The sequence below is a fragment of the Trichomycterus rosablanca genome, chromosome 2 (assembly GCF_030014385.1).
Source record: "Trichomycterus rosablanca isolate fTriRos1 chromosome 2, fTriRos1.hap1, whole genome shotgun sequence".
Taxonomy (NCBI): Eukaryota; Metazoa; Chordata; class Actinopteri; order Siluriformes; family Trichomycteridae; genus Trichomycterus; species Trichomycterus rosablanca.
This window is the reverse complement of record NC_085989.1, coordinates 5,407,247-5,434,079: the sequence shown is the minus strand read 5'-3', so window position 1 is coordinate 5,434,079 and position 26,833 is coordinate 5,407,247. Positions and strand designations below refer to the sequence as shown.

General features: G+C 40.9%; 1 protein-coding gene across 1 annotated transcript in view; it reads left to right on the top strand.

Annotated features, from left to right (window-relative positions):
• Window positions 1-26,833, top strand: part of runx1t1 (RUNX1 partner transcriptional co-repressor 1) — a 65,313-nt gene that overhangs the window by 30,492 nt on the left and 7,988 nt on the right. Inside the window, exons 2-6 of the mRNA XM_062989776.1 lie at window positions 14,629-14,766; window positions 17,135-17,376; window positions 20,880-20,969; window positions 24,741-24,922; window positions 26,480-26,730. Of these exons, the coding sequence (XP_062845846.1) occupies window positions 14,629-14,766; window positions 17,135-17,376; window positions 20,880-20,969; window positions 24,741-24,922; window positions 26,480-26,730 (903 nt within the window). The remainder of the gene's footprint in view (window positions 1-14,628; window positions 14,767-17,134; window positions 17,377-20,879; window positions 20,970-24,740; window positions 24,923-26,479; window positions 26,731-26,833) is intronic.

Genomic DNA, 26,833 nt, shown 5'->3' with positions numbered 1-26,833 from the left:
GGATGGAATTTTTTTTTTTATTATTATTATTTATTTATTGTATTTAATTATTTTTATTATTTATATTTTTTCTTTATTATAAATATATTATAATTATATTTATTATTTATTTATATTATATTTATTTAGAATAAATTGGAACATCAATTGTAAGGCTGGGCTTTTTATTTATTCATTATTATTTATTTATTATTTTTTATTATTTATATTTTTTATTTATTATCAATATATTATAATAATATTTATTAGATGTATTATTCATTTATATTAGATTTATATTAGATTTATTTAAAATAAATTGTAACATCAGTTGTGAGGCTGGGCTTTTTATTTTTATTACTATTATTTTTATTATTTATTTATTTTATTTTTATTATTATATTTGATTTATTATACATATATCATAATAATATTTATTATATTTATTATTTATGTCATATTTCTATTAAATTTATTTACAATAACATCAATTCTGTTCAACATTATTAAAAGACTTCACTTACACATACACTTCTGATGAAATGGGCACAAATTCCAGCAGACACACTGCAAAATCTTTTAACAAGCTTTTCCAGAAGAGTGGGGGCTGTAATACTTGAAAAGCTGTGGGCAACTCCATAATAATGCCACTGGTTTTGGGATGGAATACTCTACTGGTTAGGGACATACAGTGTCCGCTCTCTAGGAGCATTACACACAGTTCTCTAGAGTGCATTTAGTCATGAAGGAGCTGTGATGGTGGGAGTGTTTAGGGTGCAGTGACCGCCTGAAGCTATGCCCCAGTCCCTACCGCTCAAATCCATTAGCAAAGCGAGCGTACACCCACACCGCACACCACCCACCCGCACACCAGCGCTGGCAGTGGAAATGTCCTGACGTAAGGTCACACACACCACCGTGTCTGGCTTCTTCAGCCTGCCAGATGTGACTCAAATCGTTTTTAAGGGTCTCCAATGGGGAGCGGTGGATAGAGAGGGGGATGGAAAGAGAGGGATGTTTTTCTCTTTTTTTCGTGTGCATTGATGGAGACCAGCGTTAGTTGTTTTCCAAATCTGGTTCTACTTAAGAAATCTCCATCCTGGACCACATTTCATAAATTGTCAACATATTTTTCCAAGCAGAGGACTTAACTCGCTCTAATTTTTAACACATGGCCCCTGTCATGTGATATTTTCAAAACGCTTGCAGACGGCCGTCCCAGCAGTACTATACCGTCATCCTGCCGCCAGGTCCTTTTCTTTTCTTTTTCTGCAGCTCTTATTTCATCCACTTCTGTTTTTTTTTTTTCTTTAAAGCGTAGCTGTGTTTTCAGTTAGCAGGACCATATATTTTCAGCTAGCACAGTAAGAAAAACATTTCCCTGATGTAAAACATGAGCCTCTTTATTATCTGTCAAAAATTGATTTGGCGTTTATAGCCGCAGACTCGATGCCTCTCAGGATCAGAGGAGGCGCAGACTGCGCCGTCGCTGCCAGCCCATCCGAAATGCCCGGTCACGTAGATCTGGCCAGATAGGATTGAGTATAAAAATGGATTGTGTGTTATTCTGAAACTAGATTAGAAAGCAAAATAGCATCTGGAAGATTCATGCCGAGTGATGTGAAATGTAATTTTTTGTATATATTCTGCATATATTTGTAATATGTTCTGTAATATCTGCCAATCGAATTAAGTTCATGCATTTGCAGCTGTTTTCTCTATAGTGTTGGTGGCATTGCAGGTCCAGGCAATAAAATCAAATGGATTCTGGGAATGAAAATATATTTCAGACCATACACCATTACTTGGGGGGAAAACAACATTGGAATTTCCAATTTGGGCATGTACCCAAGGTTAAAAACAAAAACACACCTTACATAACAATCAAAATATTGTTTTCTGTTCTTAAAATGTGCCTTAATCACCATCCTGATCAGGGAGCCAACGGACACAATTTGCCATTTCTGATGGAGGACAAGTTGATCACTGAATCACTTCTGTACTAAATCCCTGTAAATCACTTCTGTACTGAATCCCTGTGAATCACTTCTGTGCTGTTATTGGGAAGTGAAAATAACTAAATTGGGAGTAAAAGGAGAATAAATTGGAACATAAATTGTAAGGCTGGGCTTTTTTATTTATTCATTATTATTTATTTATTATTATTATTATTATTTATGGTTATTATTATTATTATTAATATTTATTATTGTTATTGTTATTTATTTTATTTGTATTTTTTTATTTATATTAGATTTGTATTACATTTATTTAGAATAAATTGGGCTTTTGTCCAACATTAGTAAAAGACTTTACATGCACATTCACTTTTGATGGAATGGGCCCAAATTCCAGCAGACACACTGCAAAATCTTATGGCAAGCATTTCCAGGTGAATGGAGACTGTAATACATAAAAACCTGGGGGCAACTTCATAATAATGCCAATGGTTTTGAATGGAATACTCTACTGGTTAGGTGTCCACATACTTTTGGTTATCCAGTGTAGTGTCCTCTCTCCAGGATCATTACACATGGTTGCTCACATTACCTAGGGAATTGCAAAAATAATATTTTACTTCATCCAAGTTCTGGTTGCTATGGGTCCAATGCCAGTCCGAGAAAGTGGACGCAAGGCTTGAATACATGCTGGACAGGTCACCGTTCCATCACAGGAGACCATTGTTTAACCTAGGTCCACAGGACCCATGATGCTGTGTGGCAGCCACTCTACCAGAGCCAGCCTGTTTGCAAAACAATCCTCTGTATGGTCAGGGTCTTGTGGTCTGGTGGTCCCTGAAAACACAGGACACTTAGGCACACTTATACATTGACCTACTTACTGCTAATGAGTATTAAGGACTGCCAATCTACCTTCTATATGTTTTGTAAGGTGCAGAGAAACCAGAGCACTGTTAAGAAACTCACACAGATGTGTGCAGAGCATGCAGAATTTTTTACAGACAGTAATCCAGAGGCGATAACCAAACCCAGGTCATTGAGGTCATGTGACTGTGCTTATCTAGTAACAATATCCATATTAATATTGTTTTTTAATATAAAAGAACTTCTCGGCTTGGATTCTAAGCAGTGTGTGTGGCATCATAGGTAGCGCCATATCATCATGTTACGGGATGCTTTTGGAGCAGCAGGGACTGGCAATCTGGCCAGGACTGTTGGAAAAGAATGATGCCCAGTACAGAGGGGTCTTAAATAAAACATGCACACTTAAACTGGCAAAAATCTTTGTCCTACAGCAATACAAATACTGGGGTGGTTATTAAAAATCAGATGCCCAAGGTGCTTGTGATAAGGTGTCCACATTGTTTTGGTTTTATACTGTGGCTGATTTTGCCATGGGGGCAAAAACCCACAATCACACAGCCTCATTGGTGATATGCCAAACGAAGCCATGTAGCACCACCATCAATGTTGCATTCCTCTCTCTCTCTCTCTCTCTCACTTTCTCTCTCGCCCTCCTCTCCATCTTCAGCTGGCATCTGCCCGTGCCAGGAAGCTGAGTGAGTCATTGACTTGAGAGCTGGATGAGTTTCAGATTAGTGTTCGAAAGCACTAATCTCACTATAAAGGCGGTTTTATTGACAAACGCTTTAATTCTGCCTCTTCATATAAGAAGTTTGTAAATAATTATTTTCAATTTGCTCGAAACGGGACGGAAATTGCGGCGCAGCTTGCATTTCAAACATCGCGCCCGTGGATACGCCGGAGAGGAGAGGTAGAAGATTACAGTAGAGCTGTAGAGTTGGCTATATTTTCGTCAAAGCATTATGCAGGCGAATGCCTGAAATGACGCTTTGTGTTTTCTTTTCGCCCAGCAACAAGATTCAGCACAAATCTCGAAGATTTTAACGCGTGCGTACGAGCAAATGTGAATCATTTTTATTGTTTCCCAACACTTGTTTTCTTCCTCTGTGTTTGGAGCCAGCAGGGTATTATTTCAACAGATGGTTAAAGCAGACGTTACGATAAATCCAGATCGAGGATGACTGAGGAAAAAGAGAAACTTCTGCGTAAATTGCGCGTATGGTTTACAAGTCAGCTTCTTTTATCTTGAAGCGCAGCAGCAGATGGTTCTTGTCATTCGTGTTTACCTCCGGCTGAAAGTGACATTGCATTGTATGTATGTTAGTCAGAGTATAGTATAGAGCTGAGATACCAACAGTGCCCACTCAGCAATGCCTACCAACCAGCCTTACCAAGAATATTTATCAGATGTTAGAAAAAGGGGGCTGCACAGTGGCTTAGTGGGTAGCACTGTCACCTCACAGCAAGAAGGTCCTGGGTTCGATCCCCAGGCGGGGGCGGTCCGGGTCCTTTCTGTGTGGAGTTTGCATGTTCTCCCACAGTCCAGAAAAATGCAGTCAGGTTAACTGGAGACACTGAATTGCCCTATAAGTGAATGGGTGTGTGTGTGTGTGTGTGTGTGTATGTGTGTCTGCCCTGCGATGGACTGGCGTCTCGCCCAGGGTGTTACTGTGTGCCTTGCGCCCATTGAAAAGCTGGGATAGGCTCCAGCACACATACCCGCGACCGTAATTGGATAAGCGAATAAGAAAATGCATGAATGAATTAATTAATTAATTAATTAATCTTAGAAAAAGGCTTGAAATCTTTGTCGGAAATGTGTGGACACCCTCTAATTATTAAGTCCAGAGTTCAGAGTTGTAAAATCATTTATACGAGGGTTCTTCAAAAAGTTTAGGCACTCTTGTCAACTCTATTTATTAAGAATTTTAAAAACAAATGGAGTTTGGACTTCGTTGTAGGAACGAGCAAGTTGATTGGTGCATTATTAAATTCAACACCTGTGCTAGTTTTTGAGCTAGCTCTTATTAGCAGGATTTATGATCATAAATTGAAGTTCACAGATATAATCCGATCTTCTTGTTTATTATTTTTCCCTTAATAATTTAAACCAGTGGCTGCAGATTATATTGGATTTGATTGGAGTTATAGTTGCACCAGTGGTAGCTCTTATTAGAAGGATTGATGAACATTACAGCTGATCAGTTTTATAGAATGTGTCAACAACTTTGTGCTTATATACAGTAAATAATCTGTAGATTATTTATTAGAAGATATTCATTTCAAATAATATGCTTTTTCATTATTCGCATCTTTGTATCCAGGCTCCTATTAGCAAAATTGATGGACCCTATGATGAACGACACGGTGCGACATGGCGAGGAAATTAAAGCAGGCGGGTTCTTTAAATATTTAAGTGGCCAGGTTGGGTCGGTAACTCTTGAGTGAGCACGAGCTGATGAAGGTCCCCTCAGCGCTCGCGTCATTTGATGAGATGAAATGAAACAATGACACACCACCTGGCGCCGGTCAAGCAAAGCCTGGGAAACAAGAACACCTGGTGGAGGGGAGGGGCTCCGGGAGCCAGAGAGAGTGAAGTTGAGGGAGGTAAGAGGGGGTAGAATTAGATCGAGGTCTGAGGGGAGAAGGCTTCTCTGTAGGTAGAGTGGGAGGGATAAGCATAGGGAATGAGCTCCAGGATGGCATGGGACGTTCATACATCTTCTCTGACAAGCAGAAGGGGTTTGGTAGTTTGTTTCTCCATCTGGCAGAGATGATTGCTTGGTGCACAGACACACACAGGTTCATCATTTTTGCGAGCGAGATAGCGATTCTTGCATACCAATGCAAGCACACAGCTTCTCTGTGAGCGTCTACTCAAGAGAGCATCTGAATTCTAATGAGCCTGGAGATCGATGACTCTCAAATATGACTTTATAATTTTGTGTGCTGCTTTTTGAATATACTACAGCATGCTCACATGTGAACATGACTAGGGCAAACCGAGCCCCATGGGTTTTGCCATGTTTGGTTCATGGTTCAGTTTCTTTCCAGCTTGTTTTAGTTGTTTTTTAGCAGGTAAATTGATTTATTTAAGTTTAAATTGATTTTTTTTTCCTACTGCAAGGGTGATTTTCAGCCATCATTTGGTTAAAGGGTTGGGGGGTGCACAGATGGTCCAGTGGAGTACAGTAGCCCACAATCCAGGGTTCCAGTCTCAGCAGTGCTATCAGCTGGTCGGGTTTCTGCTTTGGCAGTTGTAGCCTAGTGTTTAAGGTACTGGACTAGTAATCAAAAGATCACCGGTTCAAGCCCCACCACTGCCAGGTTGCCACTGTTGGGCCACTGTTGGGCCCTTGAGCAAAGCCCTTAACCCTTAATTGCTTAGACAATATACTGTCACAGTAATGTAAGTACTTTGGATAAAAAAAGCATCTGCTAAGTGCCGAAAATGTAACTTTAAACTGCATGGACATAAATGGCTAATGTCCAGGGGGTGGGTGGATAGCCAAAACTGCCCAGCCACTGGGAGACGAGACAGAAATAAAAGGGTCGCGTCAGGAACTGTGTCAAGTCTGGTAAGGTTTGGTGATTTCCTTCACCATCTTTAAAACAGCAACTCAGGGAACAGCTCCAGAGGTTCAGAGTGACTCAAATTTTACTTAGACACTTAATGATGTTTTTTTTGCTCTCTGTTTCCTTACTTTTCTGTATAAGAAGATTCCAAAGTTGGTTGTTCTAAAAATAAAGTACATTATGCAATTACTCGGTATGCCTGTATCATCCTGTATCATTACTGTAATGTAATGCAGTGTACGAATGTACTGAATACACTCCGCCTTCTGGCTGGAAAAGTATTGTCATGTCAGTTCTTATACTGGTTTGGCTTATTAACTGGCTGTGGTGTGAAGCATTTTTCTTCTTTTTCTCCTCTCACCACCTGATTTCCTTTTGGTGCCCACTAGGAGCCCATGTTGCCATGTTGTCACCATTCAGACTTAGTCTCCTGGCTTCCTGTGGCTCTTCGTGTGTCATGCTTTTTGGATCAGTGAGAAATGAATGAACAGAAACACACTTCCTCTGGAGAATTACTGAACTATGTAGATTTCTGCATAAGAATTTAAAATCGCAGTCTATTACCAGTCGAGCGGATTTTTGTAAGACAGCCGTCATGATAAAACTCGGTATTATCAGAGCTGATTAGATTTAACAAAGCTTCGTAGCATCGGAGCCGGGGAGTAGGAAGATAAATCAGATTTCTGAGAACTTTTCATTGTGGCTTCTCTGCTAGCTATATTAAATCCAGCTTTTTAAAAAAGTGCACAGTCTTTTTAATATGCATCGAGTTGAAAATACGATGGTATTTGATTCATATACTTGTTTTTCATTGCTGTATCTCGTGCAAACAGGCAGCACACTTAAATATCCTGCAATTCACTGAGCAACATCACTGCAGTGAGTGATGTAACAGATATGCAACTGTGGCAATGCGTTCAGAATCAGACCGAAGAACAGACCTCGGCTGCTGTTTTTATACATTTTTATACATACGAAAACCAAGCGGTTACATAAAAGCGACCAGACCAGGCTGGCGCTGGGTGATGAAACCGAAAACTTTCGTTCCAGCAGTGAGACGAGCTGTATGTGTTAATGGTGTAAAATCAGGTCATTTATAACCTACAGAATTTTATACACTTTGATTTGGACTTGCATTTGATTACTGACTGTAGTCCATTTGTTTCTCTGCATGCTTTGTTAGCCCCCTTTCATGCTGTTCTTCAGTGGTCAGGACTCTCCCAGGACCACTACAGAGCAGGTATTATTTGGGTGGTGGATGATTCTCAGCACTGCAGTGACACTGACATGGTGGTGGTGTGTTAGTGTGTGTTGTGCTGGTATGAGTGGATAATACACAGCAGCGCTCATAAAGTTTTTAAACACCTCACTATCACTGATGGACTGAGAATAGTCCACCAACCAAAAATGTCCAGGCAACAGCAACCCGTGGGCAGCATCCTGTGACCACTCATGAAGGTCTAGAAGATGACCGACTCAAACAGCAGCAATAGATGAGCGATCGTCTCTTACCTTGACATCTACAAAGTGGATTAACTAGGTAGGAGTGTCTAATAGAGTGGACAGTGAGTGGACACGGTATTTTAAAACTCCGGCAGCGCTGCTGTGTCTGATCCACTCATACCAGCACAACACACACCAACACACCTCCACCATGTCAGTGTCACTGCAGTGCTGATGTATATAAATGTATATGATGTATATAAAAATGTATGTAAAGAAACAGATGGACTACAGTCAGTAATTGTAGAACTTCAAAATGCTTCTATATGGTAAGTGGAGCTGATAAAACAGTGAGTGTAGAAACGAGGAGGGGGTTTTAATGTTATGGCTGATCAGTGTATACAACCATTTGGTTTTTCCATATTAAGGCTGAGACTTAGATATCAAACGCAGCCGCCAAATAAAAATTCTGTTAGGATAATCATTCAGTAGCAAACACACATCTGCTCTCTGATTCCTGACCACATAATGCCTGGCAGAGACTGATAGCAAACCCTGCAGATGCTCGAGAACGTTCTTCCAGATTTTATTGCTGCATGTCGCTAGTAAATGTGTGACTGTTTGCGCCAGGGCTACGACAGAATACCAGAGTATATCAGAGGGAAACTGGATGCAGAAGTTTGCAAGTGTGCATCCCTTTACAGCAGTGACTTTTACATATTGTATATGGGTGGCATGGTGGCTCTGTGGGTAGCACTGTCGCTTCACAGCAAAGAAGGTCCTGGGTTTGATTCCCAGGTGGAGCAGTCCGGGTCCCTTCTGCGTTACCTCTGGGACCTCCGGTTTCCTCCCACAGTCCAAAGACGTGCAAGTGAGGTGAATCGGAAATACAAAAGTGTCCATGATTGTGTTTGACAATAAACTTAAATTGATGAATCTTGTGTAATGAGTAACTACCGTTTCTGTCATGAATGTAACCACAGTGTGTAAAACATGATATTAAAATCCTAATAAATAAATAAATACATATTGTATATACATTTTCGGCATTTAGCAGACGCTTTTATCCAAAGCGACTTACAGTATACAGTCTAAGCAATTCAGGGTTAAGGGCCTTGCGCAAGGACCCAACAGTGGCAGGGTTTGAACCAGCAACCTTCTGCTTACTAGTCCAGTACCTTAACCGCTAGGCTACAATTGCCTATATATACATGACATTTTTATTTGCGTCAATACTTTTCTCTTACAGCTTTTGTTGTAAACATGTATTTGTTCATGCTTACAAAAATGTACTTTGTGGTTTATCGTTAGAAGTGCAAAATCAAAAGCCGTTAAGTGGATATATGCATATGCACCATATGTGGACGCCCATCCTTATGACTGACTTTGGTAGTTTCAGCCATGCCTGTTACTAACACTCACTGTCTTAACCACTTATCCAATTGGGGGGGGTCGGGGTTGCTGCAGCCTATCCCGGCTTTTTCAATTGGCGCAAGGCACACAGTAACACCCTGGAGGGGACGCCAGTCCATCGCAGGGCAGACACACATACACACACACATTCACCTATAGGGCAATTCAGTGTCTCCAATTAACCTGACTGCATGTTTTTGGACTGTGGGAGGAAACCGGAGCTCCCGGAGGAAACCCACGCAGACACTGGGAGAACATGCAAACTCCACACAGAAAGGACCCGGACCGCCCCGCCTGGGGATCAAACCTAGGACCTTCTTGCTGTGAGGTGACAGTGCTACCCGCTGAGCCACCGTGCCCTGTTACTAACAGGTGTATAAAATCAATAATAACAATAAAATAAACAATATTCATCCAACTTTGTGGCTAGGGCTTTCTGTTTCACACAGAGCCACACAAAGACATGGTTTGACAGATTTGCTGTGGAGGAACTCCAGAGCCCTGATTATAACCCCTCTGAACAGCTTTGGCGTTAATACGAGTGTCATTTATGAGCCAGGCCTTGACGTTCAGCATCAGTGCCTGACCTTATAAATGAACTGAATGGGAACCCTTTGAAATATTGTGAGAAGCCTTCTGAGAAGAATGTAGGCAAGAAAGGGGTGAGGTTTGCAATGACAGTGTAAAAAAATAACTGTCAGGCTGTGAAATGTGCTGAATCACATTACTCGCCTTTGCTATATTTACATTTTCGACATTTAGCTTTTATCCAAAGTGACTTACATTACAGTAAGTATTTTATCTAAGCAGTGGCAGCCTGGCAGTGTAGGGCTTGAACCAGCAACCTTTCAAATAATAGTTCAGTACCTTAACCACTAGGCTACAACCACCCTGTATGGGATGCCAGATGCTGTGTTTCGGTTTGCACTGATTACCAGCACTATTTTTTTTAGAAATGACAGAGCATGAAGTGAAGATAGTTCTGCTTATGCTTTTCACAAACAAATTTCTGCTCACTGTGGTACCTAATGGTGATCTGAACGATTCCAGAGCTGTTTTGAGAAGCAATAAAAGACCTCGGCAAGAGGAAATTGGATAGCACTTCTACATCTGTAGTCATTCCAGAGCATCTCATTTTCATCTGTGTGGTTCATGCAACAGTTTCTCATTCCGAAAGGCAAAACTAACACCATGTTCATGTCTGCGTTACGTCAATTAAACGAGGAAATGAGCTGGTTGGGGTTTGAACCTGTATGGAATTAGAATGAGCATTCTTTAATTCCTCCGCTGCATCATTATAGATCCTTTCCTGATATTATTTCATAGATTGCTTGTGATGAATGAAAACCATTTCTGCATCTGCAGCTACTTACACTCGGCAGAACAGGAACCATGACAAGCTGTTGGTGTATACTCAGATTACTTACAGATTTAGTCATAAGAACATGAGGTCAGGTACTGATGTTTCAGTTTATTACAGAGGGTTTGATGGGCTTGAGGTCAGACCTCTACCTGTGCAGGCCACTGGACACATGGGACATGGTCATGCTGGAAGAGAAAAGGACCAAACTGTTTCACAAAACTAGAAGTATATAATGTACCATTATAAAACCTTATTGTTAATATAAAGTTTTGAAATGTGAAATTAGAGGCAATTTAGCCCTGATTTGTTATCTGTGTTTTAATTCATTCCAAATGTATTTAGTGGGGTTGTGATTAGGGCCCTGTACATGCCACATTTCCTCTAACACGTCTCTATGGGCACAGACATAATGGAACATGTAGGGATCTACCCCAAACTGTTGCTACATAATTAGCAAGGTGTGAGTCTCTTTAATTCTACATGTTCTACTTATTTGTTCTATTCTGTTTATGAAACACAGACATGTGCTCTAATAAATTTAATAATTGCTTAGTAATTCCTGTACTATATAGAGTACAATATATAAATCATGGCGCTTAATCTGTTGTTACTCCAGTGAAAGAGGTCATACAAGTGTTCTTAAGACTTTATATTGTGATTTCGTAGTCAATGTAAAGTAAAAAATGATAAAAATCTTGGCTGTAGTGAGGCAAGAAGATCGAACACCTGATAAAAGATCCTTGTTAAGGTCTTTAGAGACTGGACATGATACAGCACTTAACACTGATTTAACATCAAATTAGACAGACAGACAGACAGACAGACAGACAGGCAGGCAGGCAGGCAGGCAGGCAGACAGACAGACAGACAGACAGACAGACAGACAGACAGACAGACAGATAGATAGATATGAGTATAATACTCTAAAATTCAACCAGCGTTCAGTGTCTATCTTAACTCATTAAACAGCTTTGGAATAAATTGGAATGTCAATTGTGAGTCAGATATTCCTGTCCTGACATCACAAATTTATAAATTTTAAATATCATACTAAAATCCTGTGGAAAGCTTCTCCAGAGGAGTGGAGACTGTTATAGCTACAAGTTCAAAGTCAGGTGTCCACATAATTAAATAAATGAATGCTGTATTCTGAAGAGTGATATGAGCAGTGGAACTTCCCACCTTTGTTATCTCCCGGTCCCCTGAGTCTTCAGTTTGGTCATAGCTGATAAAAACGCATGAGTTCTGCTTTTTGTTAGCATTAGGGCTCTTTTAAAGCTTTTAGACACTGTTAACTTGCTTCATGTGTCTTGTTCTGTCACTTTGAGCGTGTCGAGGGCAGGTTTCACTTTTCCCAGGAATCAGATGAGTATTTTTCTGTTGTAAAACTGGAGCGTAATTATGCTAACTGTTTCTCTGGAATTTATGATGTCATGCTATTCGGATGAGTCTGGAAAGACTAAACCAGATGTATTTTTTTGTCCTGATTAGCATTTCAGCTCTGGCACGAAACATGTGTTTGATCAGACTGTGAAGCTGTCTGGTTCCTTTAAGGACTAAAAATGCAGCGTTCTTTTAAACCCTGAGTATTTATGTCCTGATTGTGACATCAGTGTTTTTTAAATGTTGGTTTGTGGTTAACACTGTTTAGACTTACACTTATTCAACCATTCTTGCTTTTAAAACTTAATATACACTACATTGCCAAAAGTATTTGGACACCTAACCAAGAGCTTGTTGGACATCTGATTTCAAAAACAAGTGCTAGTAAAATAGACTGACCTCTATGTGATCTTTTCAGCCAAAACAACCAGCCACTCTTCTTAAAAGGCTTTTCATAAGACTTGAAAGTATGTCTGTTGGTGGGAATTTGCGCTCATTTAATCCAGGAGCATTTGTAAGGCTGGACAGTGATTTGGTCAAGAAATCCTCAACTGATGTTCCAGTTCATTCCAAAGCTGTTCAGTGAAGCTGAGGTCAGGACTCTGTGACTCTCAGGCCGCTGGAGTTTTTTTAAACTGAGCTTTTCTTCATGTCTTTATAGAGTTTGCAGCTACAGTTTAGGGAAGGATATTTCCTGTTCCAGCATGAATGTGCCCCTGTGCACAAAGCAAAGTTAAAAGCATATCATTTCCTTTATATTACTGATTTATATAACACCTGTTAGCAATTGTTGTGTATAAAACACATGAATTTATAAATTAAAAGGGGTGTCCCAAGACTGTTGTCCATATAGTGTACACTAATGAGCCAAAACAGCTCTGACTCGCTGATACTTGAACTCCACAAGACATCTAAAGGGTTCCTGCGGTATCTGGTACCAGGACATTACCAGCAGATCCTTTAATTTCTGTATGCTGTAAGGTGGCATCTCTTGGAGGTCTTGAAAGATTCTTATTAAGATGTTTCCTGATTTAAAGTCAAATCCTCTCTAGATGCTTGTGTACTGGTTCCTTCATAGCTGCTGCCTTCAAAGCAGGGGTCAACATCCTTGTAAGGCTTCAAGCTTGCAATTTTAAGACACATTCCATGCTGTCGTTCTTCATTCCCTCTATGTTATCAAACACACACACAGCCCCAAATACAGGAAGACGGGTGTCTGGAACATGTTCTGGCCACCCAAGCTCCAGCCATCATGAGTTCCCTCCCTGAGATAGTAATGAGGTGTCCTCCCTTTACTTTACACACTTCATGTTTGCTTTTACACAGTATTCATTGTGGGTGTTGAATAACACTGTTTGCTTTTCATCCACAGTTACAAGCTGCCTGTAGCAGCCACTGCCTGCCAGTCAATATACACTATATAGCCAAATGTATGTGGACACCCTTTGTAGACCAAGTGTTCATGTGTTTTAGTTAGGTCCACTCCTAACGTGTAAAATATAATTAGTAATTAATAGGCTTCCATTTGTGTGCCTCTTTTTGTTCTAATATGCCAGAGGTGTCAAAATCAATCACAGAGAGGGCCAAAATAAAAAAACAGGGACTATTTTATGGGCTAAACTGGGTCAACAATTATTAAACAGGATATTGGATAAAGTGCAAATGGAAACTATATTCTTTGAATCTTTTAAACTGGTTTACTGCTAATGTATATAAATAGGTACTCTGCTTCCCACCTGTCTCGAAAGCCCCTGTTTTTATAGTGCAATTTTGCATGTTGCCTATTCTTTTGGAGGTGTTGTTGAAATGTAATTAAAAGCCATGAGCATATTCGACCTCTTACCTTGGTTGAATGTGCTATAGAGTGGGGAGAGGTACAGCTGGACCTGCAGGTCTTGGCATGTTTGCTGTTGCATTGCGTTCTGGTACTTGTAGTATCAACGGTGTGCGTCCTATATACTGGAGGGCCAGTCTGGTTCCTCTCAAAGTTCCTTAATGTGTTTTAAAGAAGTTTTTCCTTTCCACTATCACCCTTGGCTTGCTCAACAGGGGTTTTTGGTCTGTTGGTCCTGTATTCTATAAAGTTGCTTTGAGACAATGTCCACTGTAAACAGCGCTATACAAATAAATTTTACTTGACTTGATATAATTGTACCTTGAGCCGAATGTGGACAGCAGGCCTTGAGTTTGACTTGTATGCTCATGTTCTCAAAGCAAAGTTCATTAAAACATGCACTGTAAGACACGTTTAATGTAAAGTGTTCCAGTGGCCTGCACACAGTACTAACCTTACTAACCGCTCTGAAAACCTTCAGGATGAATTGAAATTGTATTGCGAGCCAGGCCATCCTTCCCAAAACCACACTTGAAAATTATGTGGAAAGCCTTTTCAGAAGAGTACAGGCTGTTATAGCCTCAGAGCCAAGGGTCAACTCCATAGTAATGCTCGTGGTTTTAGAAAAGGATGTCCAACAAGCTTGTGGTCAGGTGCTAAAGTATTATATTTGAATAATACAGTCATGAAATACTGTCTTTTTGGAGAGTGGTCTTTTCTGTTTACTCGATCATCCTTTTTCTATCATTTTCTCATCTATTATTTTACTCTGACTAAATAAGACTAAATGTTTGTGTGTGTTTTTTTTACAGATCGTACTGAGAAGCCCTCCATCATGCCCGACTCACCTGCCGATGTGAAAGCACAGCCCAGGTTAACTCCGCCCACGATGCCTCCACCCCCCAGCACACAGGGAGCCCCCAGAACCAGCTCCTTCACACCCACCACATGTGAGGAAACCACCCATTCACTGTTTCATTATGCACTGTTTCATAATCATGGCAGTATAAAATCAATTTTATTTACATTATTACCATGTGAATACGCTTTAAATAAGCCAATTGGATTTCTATTAGGTATATTGTTTAAGTAAGCATACCCCAACCATAACTCTTACCTTTACATCTACACTTATCCTAACCCCAACACTAACGCTTACCCTAAGCCCAACCCCAATATTAACCCTAACCCAACCCCAACATTAACATGTATCCGAATTTTAACCCCTATACTATCCCCTATCCTAACCCCAACACTAATGCTTACCCTAAGCCCAAACCTCTCACCTTTACATTAACCTAATCCTAACACTAACCCTTACCTTTACACCTACACTTACCCTAACCCAACCCCAACTCTAACATGTACTCAAACCCCAACCCCAATACTAACTCTTATCTTAACCCTTACCCCAACACTAAACCTTACTTTAAGCCCAAACCTCACACTGAAACTTACCCTAACCCAACCCCAACACAAACCCTCACCTTTACACCTACACTTACCCTAACACAACACTTCTTAAATCTAACCTTTACACCTACACTTACCTTAACCCAACCCCAATACTAACATGTACCCGAACCTCAACCCCAATACTAACCCTTATCCTAACCCATCCTAAACCTCACACTGACCCTTACACTAACCCTCACCTTTACACTTACCCTTACCTTAGCCCAAAACTTAATCTTACATTTACAGCTATGCTTACCCTAACCCAACCCTAACCCTTACCTTTACACTTATCCTTACATTAGTCCAACACTAACCCTAATCAGCTATGGCTTGAGACACTGCTTTGACTTGAGAGCTGTTGACCTGGTACTTCAGTTCAATTTGAGAACAGTAGACTGTTGACCAGACTTGTGACTCTTGTAACTTAAGACTTAATTTGGCATATAAACTTATACCTTTGGGAGGACTTATGCGGCCTGCAGCACCATTCTGACCATACACTATACGGCAAACAGTATATTTATACACCCATTCTGACTAGTTAATAGTACATTTTAGTATATATTGTACACAGTTATATCAAATTCAGACAGACATTAAAAGTAGATAGTAGATACTGTAATGCTGATTGTGAAGTAGGGTAAATAAATGGTTTGGGGATGATGTTTTTGTGACAGTGCCCTGTGACAGTAAATTTAGTCCAGCAGAACTTTACCTGCCTGAAAAGGACCTAACCTGAACACCCAATTCACACAAATTACAAAACAGCTGTTCCAACATAGTCAAAGTAGCGTTCTGCTGCGTATACATCACTGATAACACGCCCCTTACTTCCTCTCAGCGCCAGATCCCCGGGACTCTACAATTAGCGCTTATGCACAAAAAAAAACACAAATGCACATACATACACAGCAAGCTGGCACCGACACAACGAGGAACCTTTTAAAAACAGACTCTAATTACACATGCTGAAGGTTTAACAAAGCGAGCGCTTTGATTCCCCCCTCCCTGTGTAATTGTTAGCAGATGCGGCTGAAGTATCTCATTTCGGTGCTGCTGGAGAGAGGCCACAGCCTAATCTCATTAGCGAGACATTGACGCCGCGCTGCGTATGGTTCGCATCATGATTCGACCACATGTATTCTCCACTGCTTCGTTCCATAGGGCTGATGCACTAACCTTAAGACCACCGAGACTGATTGGAAGCAAATGCTGCAGACTCTGGGTTGCTGGAGCTTCCAGGAATGTGGAAGTCGGGCATTATCTGTGTGTTTGAAACATACATCAAGTAGCACTTAATAGCGATGCTTTAGATGTAATCCTCATGTTCTGGTTGCTGCTTACCGACGGATGTTTCTCCCATCATGGTTGTCTCTGTTAATTATAAATTGTATCCAAAATATAAACAGGCGACAGGATTTGGACACCCTGGTTTCAATTCTGAAGTCTCTGGACCTAAACTAAAGTCTATGGCCAAAAATATGTAGACACCTAACCATGACAATGTTGGATATTGTTTTCTAAAATCTTTGGCAGATATATGTAGTGACAATGCCTTTCACAAGATTTTGAATTTTCTCTGTGGGAATTTGTGCCCATTCTGTCAAAAGAACATTGTGAGGTCAGTCACTGTTGTTGGAATAGAAGGCCCGGCTAGCAACCGATGTTCCAATTTGTCACGAAGATGTACTGTACTTCCTCCAGAGCAAACTTACCTGTGTATAGTGACAATAAAATGACAGTTTCTAAATAAAATATACAGTGTGTCCACATAATTTTGGCTACACATGGTATCTGTTAAAATACATGTATACAGCTATCCATAATTAAAGTACATTTAAATGTTTGTTTCTTTTTCAGTAACAAACGGCACCAGCCACTCGCCTACAGCACTAAACGGCGCTCCATCACCCCCGAATGGCTTTAGTAATGGCCCTTCGTCATCCTCCTCCTCTTCTCTGGCCAATCAGCAGCTCCCTCCAGCATGTGGCGCACGACAGCTTAGCAAGTTGAAACGTTTCCTCACCACGCTGCAGCAGTTCGGCAACGACATCTCACCTGAAATTGGCGACAGAGTTCGCACACTGGTTCTGGGCCTTGTGGTGAGTCTTTATCTACACACAGATACACACACAGCCAGACAGGTGAGGCTGTTAACAAGGTTTCTTTTCATTTAAAATATTTTTATTGTCATCTGTGTACCACTGCTTTATCCCAGTCAGGGTTGCGGGGGGTCTGGTTTCTGCAGAGCCTCTGGGCACTGTACAGTAACACACCCCAGGCAGGATGCCAATCCACTGCAGGGCCTCGGACATTCTTCCTCCTCAGACACCGCCCACAGTGTCTGCATGTAGACGCTCAATGGGCCGATAGCACTGCTGGGGATTTGAACCCTAGACCCCAGCAGTAGTGGACTAGCACAATATTTGAACCCTAGATCCCAGAAGTAGTGAGCTAGCACAATATTTGAACCCTAGGTCCCATAAGTAGTGGGCTAGAACAATTTCAAACCCTAAATCCCAGCAGTGCTGGGCTAGCACAATTTTTGAACCCTAGATCGCAGCAGTAGTGGACTAGCACAATTTTTGAACCCTAGATCGCAGCAGTAGTGGACTAGCACAATTTTTGAACTCTAGATCGCAGCAGTAGTGGACTAGCACAATTTTTGAACCCTAGATCGAAGCAGTAGTGGACTAGCACATTTTTTAAAGCCTAGATCGCAGCAGTAGTGGACTAGCACAATTTTTTAACCCTAGATCCCAGCAGTAGTGGGCTAGCACAATTTTTGAACCCTAGATCGCAGCAGTAGTGGACTAGCACATTTTTTAAACCCTAGATCGCAGCAGTAGTGGACTAGCACAATTTTTTAACCCTAGATCCCAGCAGTAGTGGGCTAGCACAATTTTTGAACCCTAGAGCCCAGCAGTAGTGGGCTAGCACAATTTTTGAACCCTAGAGCCCAGCAGTAGTGGGCTGGAACAATAGTGGGCTAGCACAAGCCTTTTAAACCTCAAAGCTTTGCAAGGACAACTTGAGGACCAGCGAGGATCAAGGGGTGACTGGGTTTCATTCCACCCTTGGTGTGGATTTTTATACTCTTACCAAATAACAATGGAGAAAAATAGTAGCATGTCCAACAAATTAGGTGTAGAAAACCACAGCTGGGTGTAGCAGCACAATGGACCTGATAGAGCACAGGCTACGACTAAGAAAGCATTTCTGCAAACAGCATCTAGTTATGAAAGAAGTGTGTGTAAAATTACAGCGGTCATACCAGAGGGAGGCCGCCTCAATTAGCCACTCGGAAAGGCAGGCTTCTATTTTTTTTTCTTTTTGGCGCACATTTGTTTATTTTTTACAGTGTCTCCACGCAGAGGCTTTTTTGTGTCCCCTTGGCTTGCATGGCTCGTTTTAATATGCTCCCCTCTCTGCCTTATTGAAAAGAGTGACACACTTAATTAGCGCCGGCAATGCCGGAGAAAAGCTCAGGAGGCTCTCTGGCTGTCAAAACAGGCCGCTGCAATCTGGGCGAACAGATGTAAGCCTAATGTAAAAAAATTCAGGTCTGGGAAATGAGGGAGAAAGCTGCAGTTTTTTTTCCTCCAACGCACTCCATCTCCCTCTTCCACTTTTTTTTCTTATTTCGTCTTGGAAGTAACATCTTGAAAATTGAAAATAGTGTCACCATCCTGTCAGTCTGTTAAAATGAGATAGAGCAGCGAGAGTGGAGCAGAGAAATTAGTCATTTCTCTTTTTCCCAACTGCGATTGGAGCTCCACCGAGCAGCTGCAGGAGACGATATGTGCAAACTCACTGGAGATCCGCGAGGAACCAGAACCTAAATCCGTATTAAACAGAGCAGATTTTTCACCTCTGTGTGATTAGCCTTATATGTGCATGTTCTATTATACAGTGTTTATACTTACAATTAGATACAAATACCTGACATCTTTTATTTTGTTTTTTTTTATATTTAATTTTTTTTTTTTTATAATTCAGGGTGCATGTGATGCTTTAAAAACGAATCAAGTGTATAAAAAAAAACAGTAATAATAATACAATTTATATAGAAAGATCCCATAATGAAGTCCTAAATGTTAATGTTGCAAAAAAAGTTTAAAATATATTGACATTTATTAGGATGTTTTTACTCTACTAGTTGATCATAAAGGTAGAATATGTGGTTTAGGATGTAGCACATGTGAATGTCAATGCACTTAATTTTCATTAAATACCTCATTCATTAGGCTGTTATGTACGTGATATTATACAGTGTTCATACCTACAAACAAGTATCGGAGCTCTTTTGTTTTTGTTATTTTTAATATTTAATATTTCTATTATTTTAGGGTACATGTGATGCCCTAAACCTAAAAAAAAACTTTAAAAAACGAATAAAAAGCGTAAACACAATAATAATAATAATACATAAATAAATGTTAATGTTGCAAGAAAATAAACATAATAACATAATTATTAATAACATAATTACAGATCTTGCCATTTATTGGGATACTTTTACTCCACTAGTATCCAAATTTATCCAAATAAATATTTATGTAGTTGTATGTATCAACAACTACATCCCTATCAGTACAGTTTGTTTAAAAATCTGCATGTTAAAGGTTTATTGATAAGATAAGACTTTATTGATCCCCTTAGGGAAATTAACTTAGTAATCACGAGTAATCACCCCTGATCTGGTCCACACAATGTGCTCTTAGATTAGTATACTTAAGAAAGAAGCCAGCAGTCACCTGATAAATGTGACAGGACAATTTCAAATCAGCAGGAACAACAGTTACACAGTGGAGCATTTTACTGCACCGTCTCCAATCATCTCACCCAAAACTGCTAGCTGGATTATATGTCAGGTACAAGTTGACATATAGGTTAGAAAGGCTGTTTTTTTTTAAAAAGCATCTACCAATATTTTTGAGTTTAACATATGTCAGCCAAGGAATAGATGCAGCCCAAACAACATTATTTAAATACAGCTTATTTTTACCCAAGTATTTAAACTCAATCTAAGCTCAACCAAATGGTTGAGGAGACCATTAAAGGGTTAAAGAAGTTAAGTGTCCTTTCATGACCTAATAAATCTCCTACCCTTAATTCGTAAAACATTTTGAGAGTATTTTAAAATTGCTAAAAGTCTATCAAAAGGATCTTTGTAAGCTTAAGCAGCTTTTACATGGGCAAAAATTTAACCCCAATGCTGCAAGGAGGCAAATTATTCTCATGGTAGACTAAGTACTAACAATAATCTGGTGTATTTTTATTATTTTATTTTATTTGTATGGTATTTTATAATGTATATTGTAGCCAATAAGAAAACATGAACCTAAACAGGCAGTAATCATTCATTTCCTTTCTTGGGCTTTAACATTGATGTTTTGGAAGTGTGTTTCATCATGCATTAGACAGTATTTGTGCATGTAAGGAGCATTTAAGTCCCTGTACCTTCCATATGTCTCCAATTCACCCCATCAAAGCAAGCTGCAGTGGTCTCTGGTTCAGAGTCCAATAAGTAATATTATCATCTAATGTCTTCCACATGTACTCGTTTGTTTACTCTTTCTTTCCTCCGTCTCGCTCCTTCCAGAACTCGACGTTAACCATAGAAGAATTCCACTCCAAGCTGCAAGAAGCAACCAACTTCCCTCTCCGACCTTTTGTCATCCCGTTTCTGAAGGTACGGCACAAGCCAGATATCTGGAAAGCATTTGTACAACCCAGACCCAGATGTGCATATTTCATTCAGCTCATTTTTGCTCTTTTTTTTATTTCGCTTCCTATGGTTTCAGGGAAGCAAAGCTCGAGCACAAATAGATCTGTATCCAGGTTTCCCATGAGCGCTAAATTTCCTGTCCTCAGACACCTATATATGGAGTAAAGGTGCACCTGGTCCAGCTCCCAGAACAATGATTCTTTTTCGTTTCATGTGACTCCCATGTGGACTCCCTTACGTTTAGCGATCGATTTTCCCACACGTTAGATGTTGGAGGGTGGGATGCGTTTGAAACCATTAGCAGGGCAACATAAGCCACTATTCTTCTCTGGCAGGACAGCGGCCTGTGGTACTCTTCATTTGTCACTGATTTCATTGCTGTACGATGTCTGTTTATGTTGGGACATAAAATATTTAGCAAAAATGAATGTATATGGTGCTCTGTTTAGATGAGTTTCTGGGTTTCTAGGTTTGTGTTGTCACACAAAAGATACATTTGTACATATGTACATGAGTGGATCAGACACAGCAGCGCTGCTGGAGTTTTGAAACACCTCACTGTCACTGCTGGACTGAGAATAGTCCACCAACCAAAAATACATCCAGCCAACAGCGCCCCATAGGCAGTGTCCTGTGACCACTGAAGATGACCAACTCAAACAGCAGCAATAGATGAGCGATCGTCTCTGTCTTTACATCTACAAGGTGGACCAACTAGGTAGGAGTGTCTAACAGAGTGGACAGTGAGTGGACACGGTATTTAAAAACTCCAGCAGTGCTGCTGTGTCTGATCCACTCATACCAGCACAACACACACTAACATGAATGATCCACCATCTAAATAATACCTGCTCTGTGGTGGTCCTATGACAGTCCTGACCATTGAAGAACAGGGTGAAAGGGGGCTAACAAAGCATGCAGAGAAACATGCATGACTACAGTCAGTAATACAAAGTGCTTCTATATGGTAAGTGGAGCTGATAATATGGACAATGAGTGTAGAAACAAGGTGGTTTTAATGTTATGGCTGATCGGTGTATGATTAGGCTGTACCCTAACCAGAGATATTGTGAAAAGATGCTAATAAGCTAGTCATTTCCCCTCATAATCTGTACCCATCCATCCCATAATGAGTAGAATAACAGCTGTTATGAAGCCCGCGTTTGGTTGTGTACAACATAAAAACAAGATTAAATGAAGCCTTTAGATGCACTGAGTTCAGAATGTTGACCCTTTCATACAGAAATTATTTTCAGACATGAAATCTCATGCACTGAAAGCCCGGGGCTGCATCGCACCGCTAAAATCGTTCCCATTAGGGGTCACTGACGGATGTGAAGAAGCACACAGGGACACTTCCTCCTTTCACATTCAGCGTTCGTCTCTTCGCTCTGCACCATATGGTTACTGTATCATCCAGTCAGGAGGGGTGCTATCAAACATGCAACTTGTGTTCTCACTCTCACACTGTCTCTTCCTCTCTCACGCTCTCACTTTCTTTCTTTTCTGTCTTTCATTCTCTCAACATCTCTCGCTCGATCTCGTCTAATTTTAGTGCATTTCCTCAAAGGAGCCTTTAATGACAAATACCATATGGCTGTGGGAACAGGGGCTTTTATAAGTGCACAGAAGCTCAGCTGCAACAATGTGCATTAGAGGCGGGTTTCTTTTTTTAATTAGGCTAATGCCATCTAATGACCCTCACATCAGCGGTGGGTTTGAAGAAAAGTGCTTACTGGAAGGGCAGCTCGCACCATGCTAATGATGTCATCTGGAGTCGATACCAGCTGACGGCCTTTGTGTTTATGTGAGATTGTGTAAGATTTGTCCGAATGACTGTTACATTGGGATGAGGTGACATTTTTCTGTGTCTCTATCTGACATATGTTACCAGTGGGGGACTAAATGGCCAAAAATTTGTGGACACCACTTCTAATTAGGTTCTGAGGATTCGGCTACACAAATTGTTACAGGTGTATGAACTACACTGGGTTGCAGTTACATAAAACAATATATATGTTCACAACTGACAACAACTGTTCCAGGATGACTAGGAATCTGTTCGGAAACCTAGTGATCTCTCTTTATAGACACACTTTACGCCATCCTATGCTCTCGAGAAGAAGGCATGTCTAATTTCTTAGATACCTTAAAATGCTGCCTTATGAGGTGCCTTATTTCTAAGCGATAAACTGCCTGAATTGCGAGGGAGCATCTAGTGCTTCCTTAGCTCTAAAGGCAATCCCAGCATTCAGTCTCACAAAAAATAAGAAATGTGGCAAACGAATGTGGAGCAACCAACAGAGTTCTTTTCAAATGTAAGTAAATTCTCACAGATTTTTTAATTTATATAAAGGTGCACAAGTGTCATTTATTTGTAAATTCAGGCTCGTCAGTGACAGTTTAACTGTTTTCGGTACACAGAGGTAGACGTTAGCTGGCATGCTAGCAGGTTGTGCCGCCTCAACCCCATTGGTTTGAATGATCTGAGGCTAACCGTTGTCTAAATAATCTGTATTATAAATCGAAGTCTTATTGGCTCAGCGAAGGAGAGAAGCATTAGATTCCGCTTTATGCTGTATAACTGTGCGGGAAATGTTTATAAGAGTGTGGGAGGGTTTATAATAAGGGCTTAAAATATATAAAAAATAACCATATAAACACATGGTTTTTACTTCGCGGATTTTCACCTTTCGCGGGGGGCTCTGGAACGCAACCCCCGCGATCAAGGAGGGATTACTGTATAAGTGTAAAAAACAACCACATTATTTTACATTAGCCTAAAATATATGCAGTTCCACTGGACCATGGAACACATTAGCAGGTTTCCCAAACATCCTAATGTGAAAAAATACCTTAAAACTCAACATCTTTTAAACTTGATGCCACGCCCAGAACCAATTGACGTCAGGTTTTAAGGTACCACTGTATCATGTAAAATACTGAGCAAGATTTCAGTCTGAACTCATTCCCTGACTTTTCCATTCCAATGAGCTCGAGTTTTGACCTTATAATTGCCAAATCTATAATTCAGCACCTGACCTGTCAGTAACGTCAACGTCCTCTGGTTAATAAACGTAACGAGGTCAGTGCAGTCAAAGCAATTTCTCAGCCTCGTGGTAATTACCGTCATCCGCTGTTAATGCAACGCTGGTTCAGTCACCCGGCTAACAGGAGCAGAGCTTTCCTCACGTCTATGTAGAGTCATTTAAACTCACAAAATTGAACCTCACTGCTGAGAGCTGATTTCAAAAAGAAAAAAAAAGAAAAGTAAAAGTTTTAAGCTCATCATGCTGTTTTGGACACGCGTAATGTCATGCAGTTTCTACCTGAAAATGCCCTTCTGCTTCACTTTGAAGTGCCAACCCCCTCCAGAAAGCACTCGCGAACAAAGCCAGCTCACCTCTCAGCAATCAGTGCTCAGAGAGAAAGGACAGAAATGAGAGAAAATGATAGATGATGTTGCTTTGAAGAAGCCACTTTCCATGCGGACGGTAATTTCACATGCCCTTTGCCAGGCGGCGGGCACGTTGAAAGCACTAATGCACAGTTTGGGTCACAGAGTACTAAAGCAGTGCATTTTTTTTACCTCCAAAGAGCTTCCCCACAATCACCATAATGGGTAAACAATGCTTGTAAAAACCCTGGAACCCATCCAAGTGCATTGTCACACTCCGTCTTTAACGGACGAGGGCTTGTTCACGAGCGAGTGCTAAATGCTATCTCCCCCTGCAGGCCAACCTGCCGCTACTACAACGGGAGCTTCTTCACTGTGCACGCCTGGCCAAGCAGAACCCAGCGCAGTACCTGGCACAGCATGAGCAGCTGCTACTCGACACCAGCATCACATCCCCTGTTGACTCGTCTGACCTGCTGCTGGACGTCAACGAGAACGGGAAGAGGAGGACGCCAGACAGGTAAGCGCAGAGGAGTCAGAATTACACAGGAATCAAAAATAGGGGCTAAAATATTAATGGATGAAATTGGAGATTAATCAGTAAGATTTAGAAAAAGAAGGTACTGAACTAGTAATCAAAAGGTTGCTGGTTCAAGCCCCATCTCTGCCAGGTTGTCACTGTTGGGCCTTTGCTTAGACAACATACTGTCACAAGCAGTAGGACTCCAGTGAATCACAGCGAGGGTTGTTATTAGCATATGGAAGAAATCTATACCAAGGGGCATTAAAACTGTTCATGTGGAACAATTCAGGTTGTTTTTAACCTTTAACCTAGATCATGCAGTGTATACATAGCTGAATATATAGTCTATACATAGTCTAATGGACTATTTTAAATATTGTTTTTAAAAAAAAAACAACAGTGTCTCGGATCAGACAGAAGTGAAAGTGCTTATTAGGTTTGGAACAGCATGTACTGGGGAAGGGGGTTGCGTGAAGCATATGGGCTGCGTCGGATGAGCATTAGGAGCCTGCAAAAGTGGCTCATTAGGAAGTTTGGTCTGTTTGAGTGCTAACAGAGGGGGCTCAGGCTTACTGCGGTGGCACAGCAAGCATAGCTACGAACATAAAAACTTCATCCGCACACAGAAAAAAATCAGAGCGAGTGAACACTTTGTGGGCGCGTACCCACTGACACATAAAAGCGGTGAAGGACATCGCAATGTCCTACCTGGCAGGGTTCGGTACAGTCAAGCGTGTCGGAAAACCTGATGTTCTTCAGATGCCCTCAAAATGTAAACTCCGCCTGCAAGTAGTACTCCATATCCTTATGAGTGAGTGCGTGGATGTGTGGCATACATCAAGAGAATGGTACAGGCGTAAATTCTCAAGCATTTGGTGGCTTTATGCTATGTGGGCATATTACTGGCATCCGACTGATATCCTGATCAATATTAAGTGAGTTGTCTCCTTTAGGGTGACAGTACACCCACCCACAGAACACAAGGGGTGATGATGATCCCAGCCCCATTCACATTACTGTAGAAATGCCTAGTAGTGGTAATTCAATGTGACTGGGTTGCCAGGTTCTTCTAACTACCACTAAGCATTGATCTTGGAGTCAGATGGATGTCTCAGTTTTTAATTTAAGACCTGATATATTATATTTACATGTGTGAAAATTTGTGCAAGCATAAAAAAGCGGTCAAGCTGATTTATCAATAGGCGTACGTAGCATTGCATCCTGCTAATAAAAATAAAGGAAATAAAATAAAACTATAGTTGGGTGTAGTTTTGTTTAGTGCAGGGTTGCTTTAATAAATATGCAGTTTTGGGTGCAAAATACAGGGTGGGGTTAGTGACATGTGAACAATAAAAATCACTTCAACAGAATTGATTGCATATGTAAATGTTACTAATGGCAGGTAAGAATCTGATGCATCTTTGCACCATAGCTGCAAACTATAAAGTTTCACAAAACAACAATTTGGCACCTCAAAACTTACATATTGGCTTACATATTTTTGATATTCAGAACTCTCCCTGTTCCCTCCTTACCCTTGTTCCCTTTCTCCAGAACCAAAGAGAATGGCTTTGAGAGGGAACCACCGCACCCGGAACACCCAAGCAAACGGCCGTGCACTATCAGTCCCGGGCAGCGCTTCAGCCCCAACAACGGGCTCTCGTACCAGCCCAACGGACTTCCTCATCCCACTCCGCCGCCACCGGGACACTATCGACTCGACGACATGGCCATCGGGCACCATTACAGAGACTCGTACCGGCATGGAAACCCCCGGGAGATCCGCGAGCGTCCACGGCCCATCGGTAAGTACTTCTGTCAGTTGTCAAAGTTCAAGAGGATTAACAAATTACAGATTCTTGTTTTTATTGCATTTAAGAAATGGGGTGTCTAGGCAGTCAGGTGGCG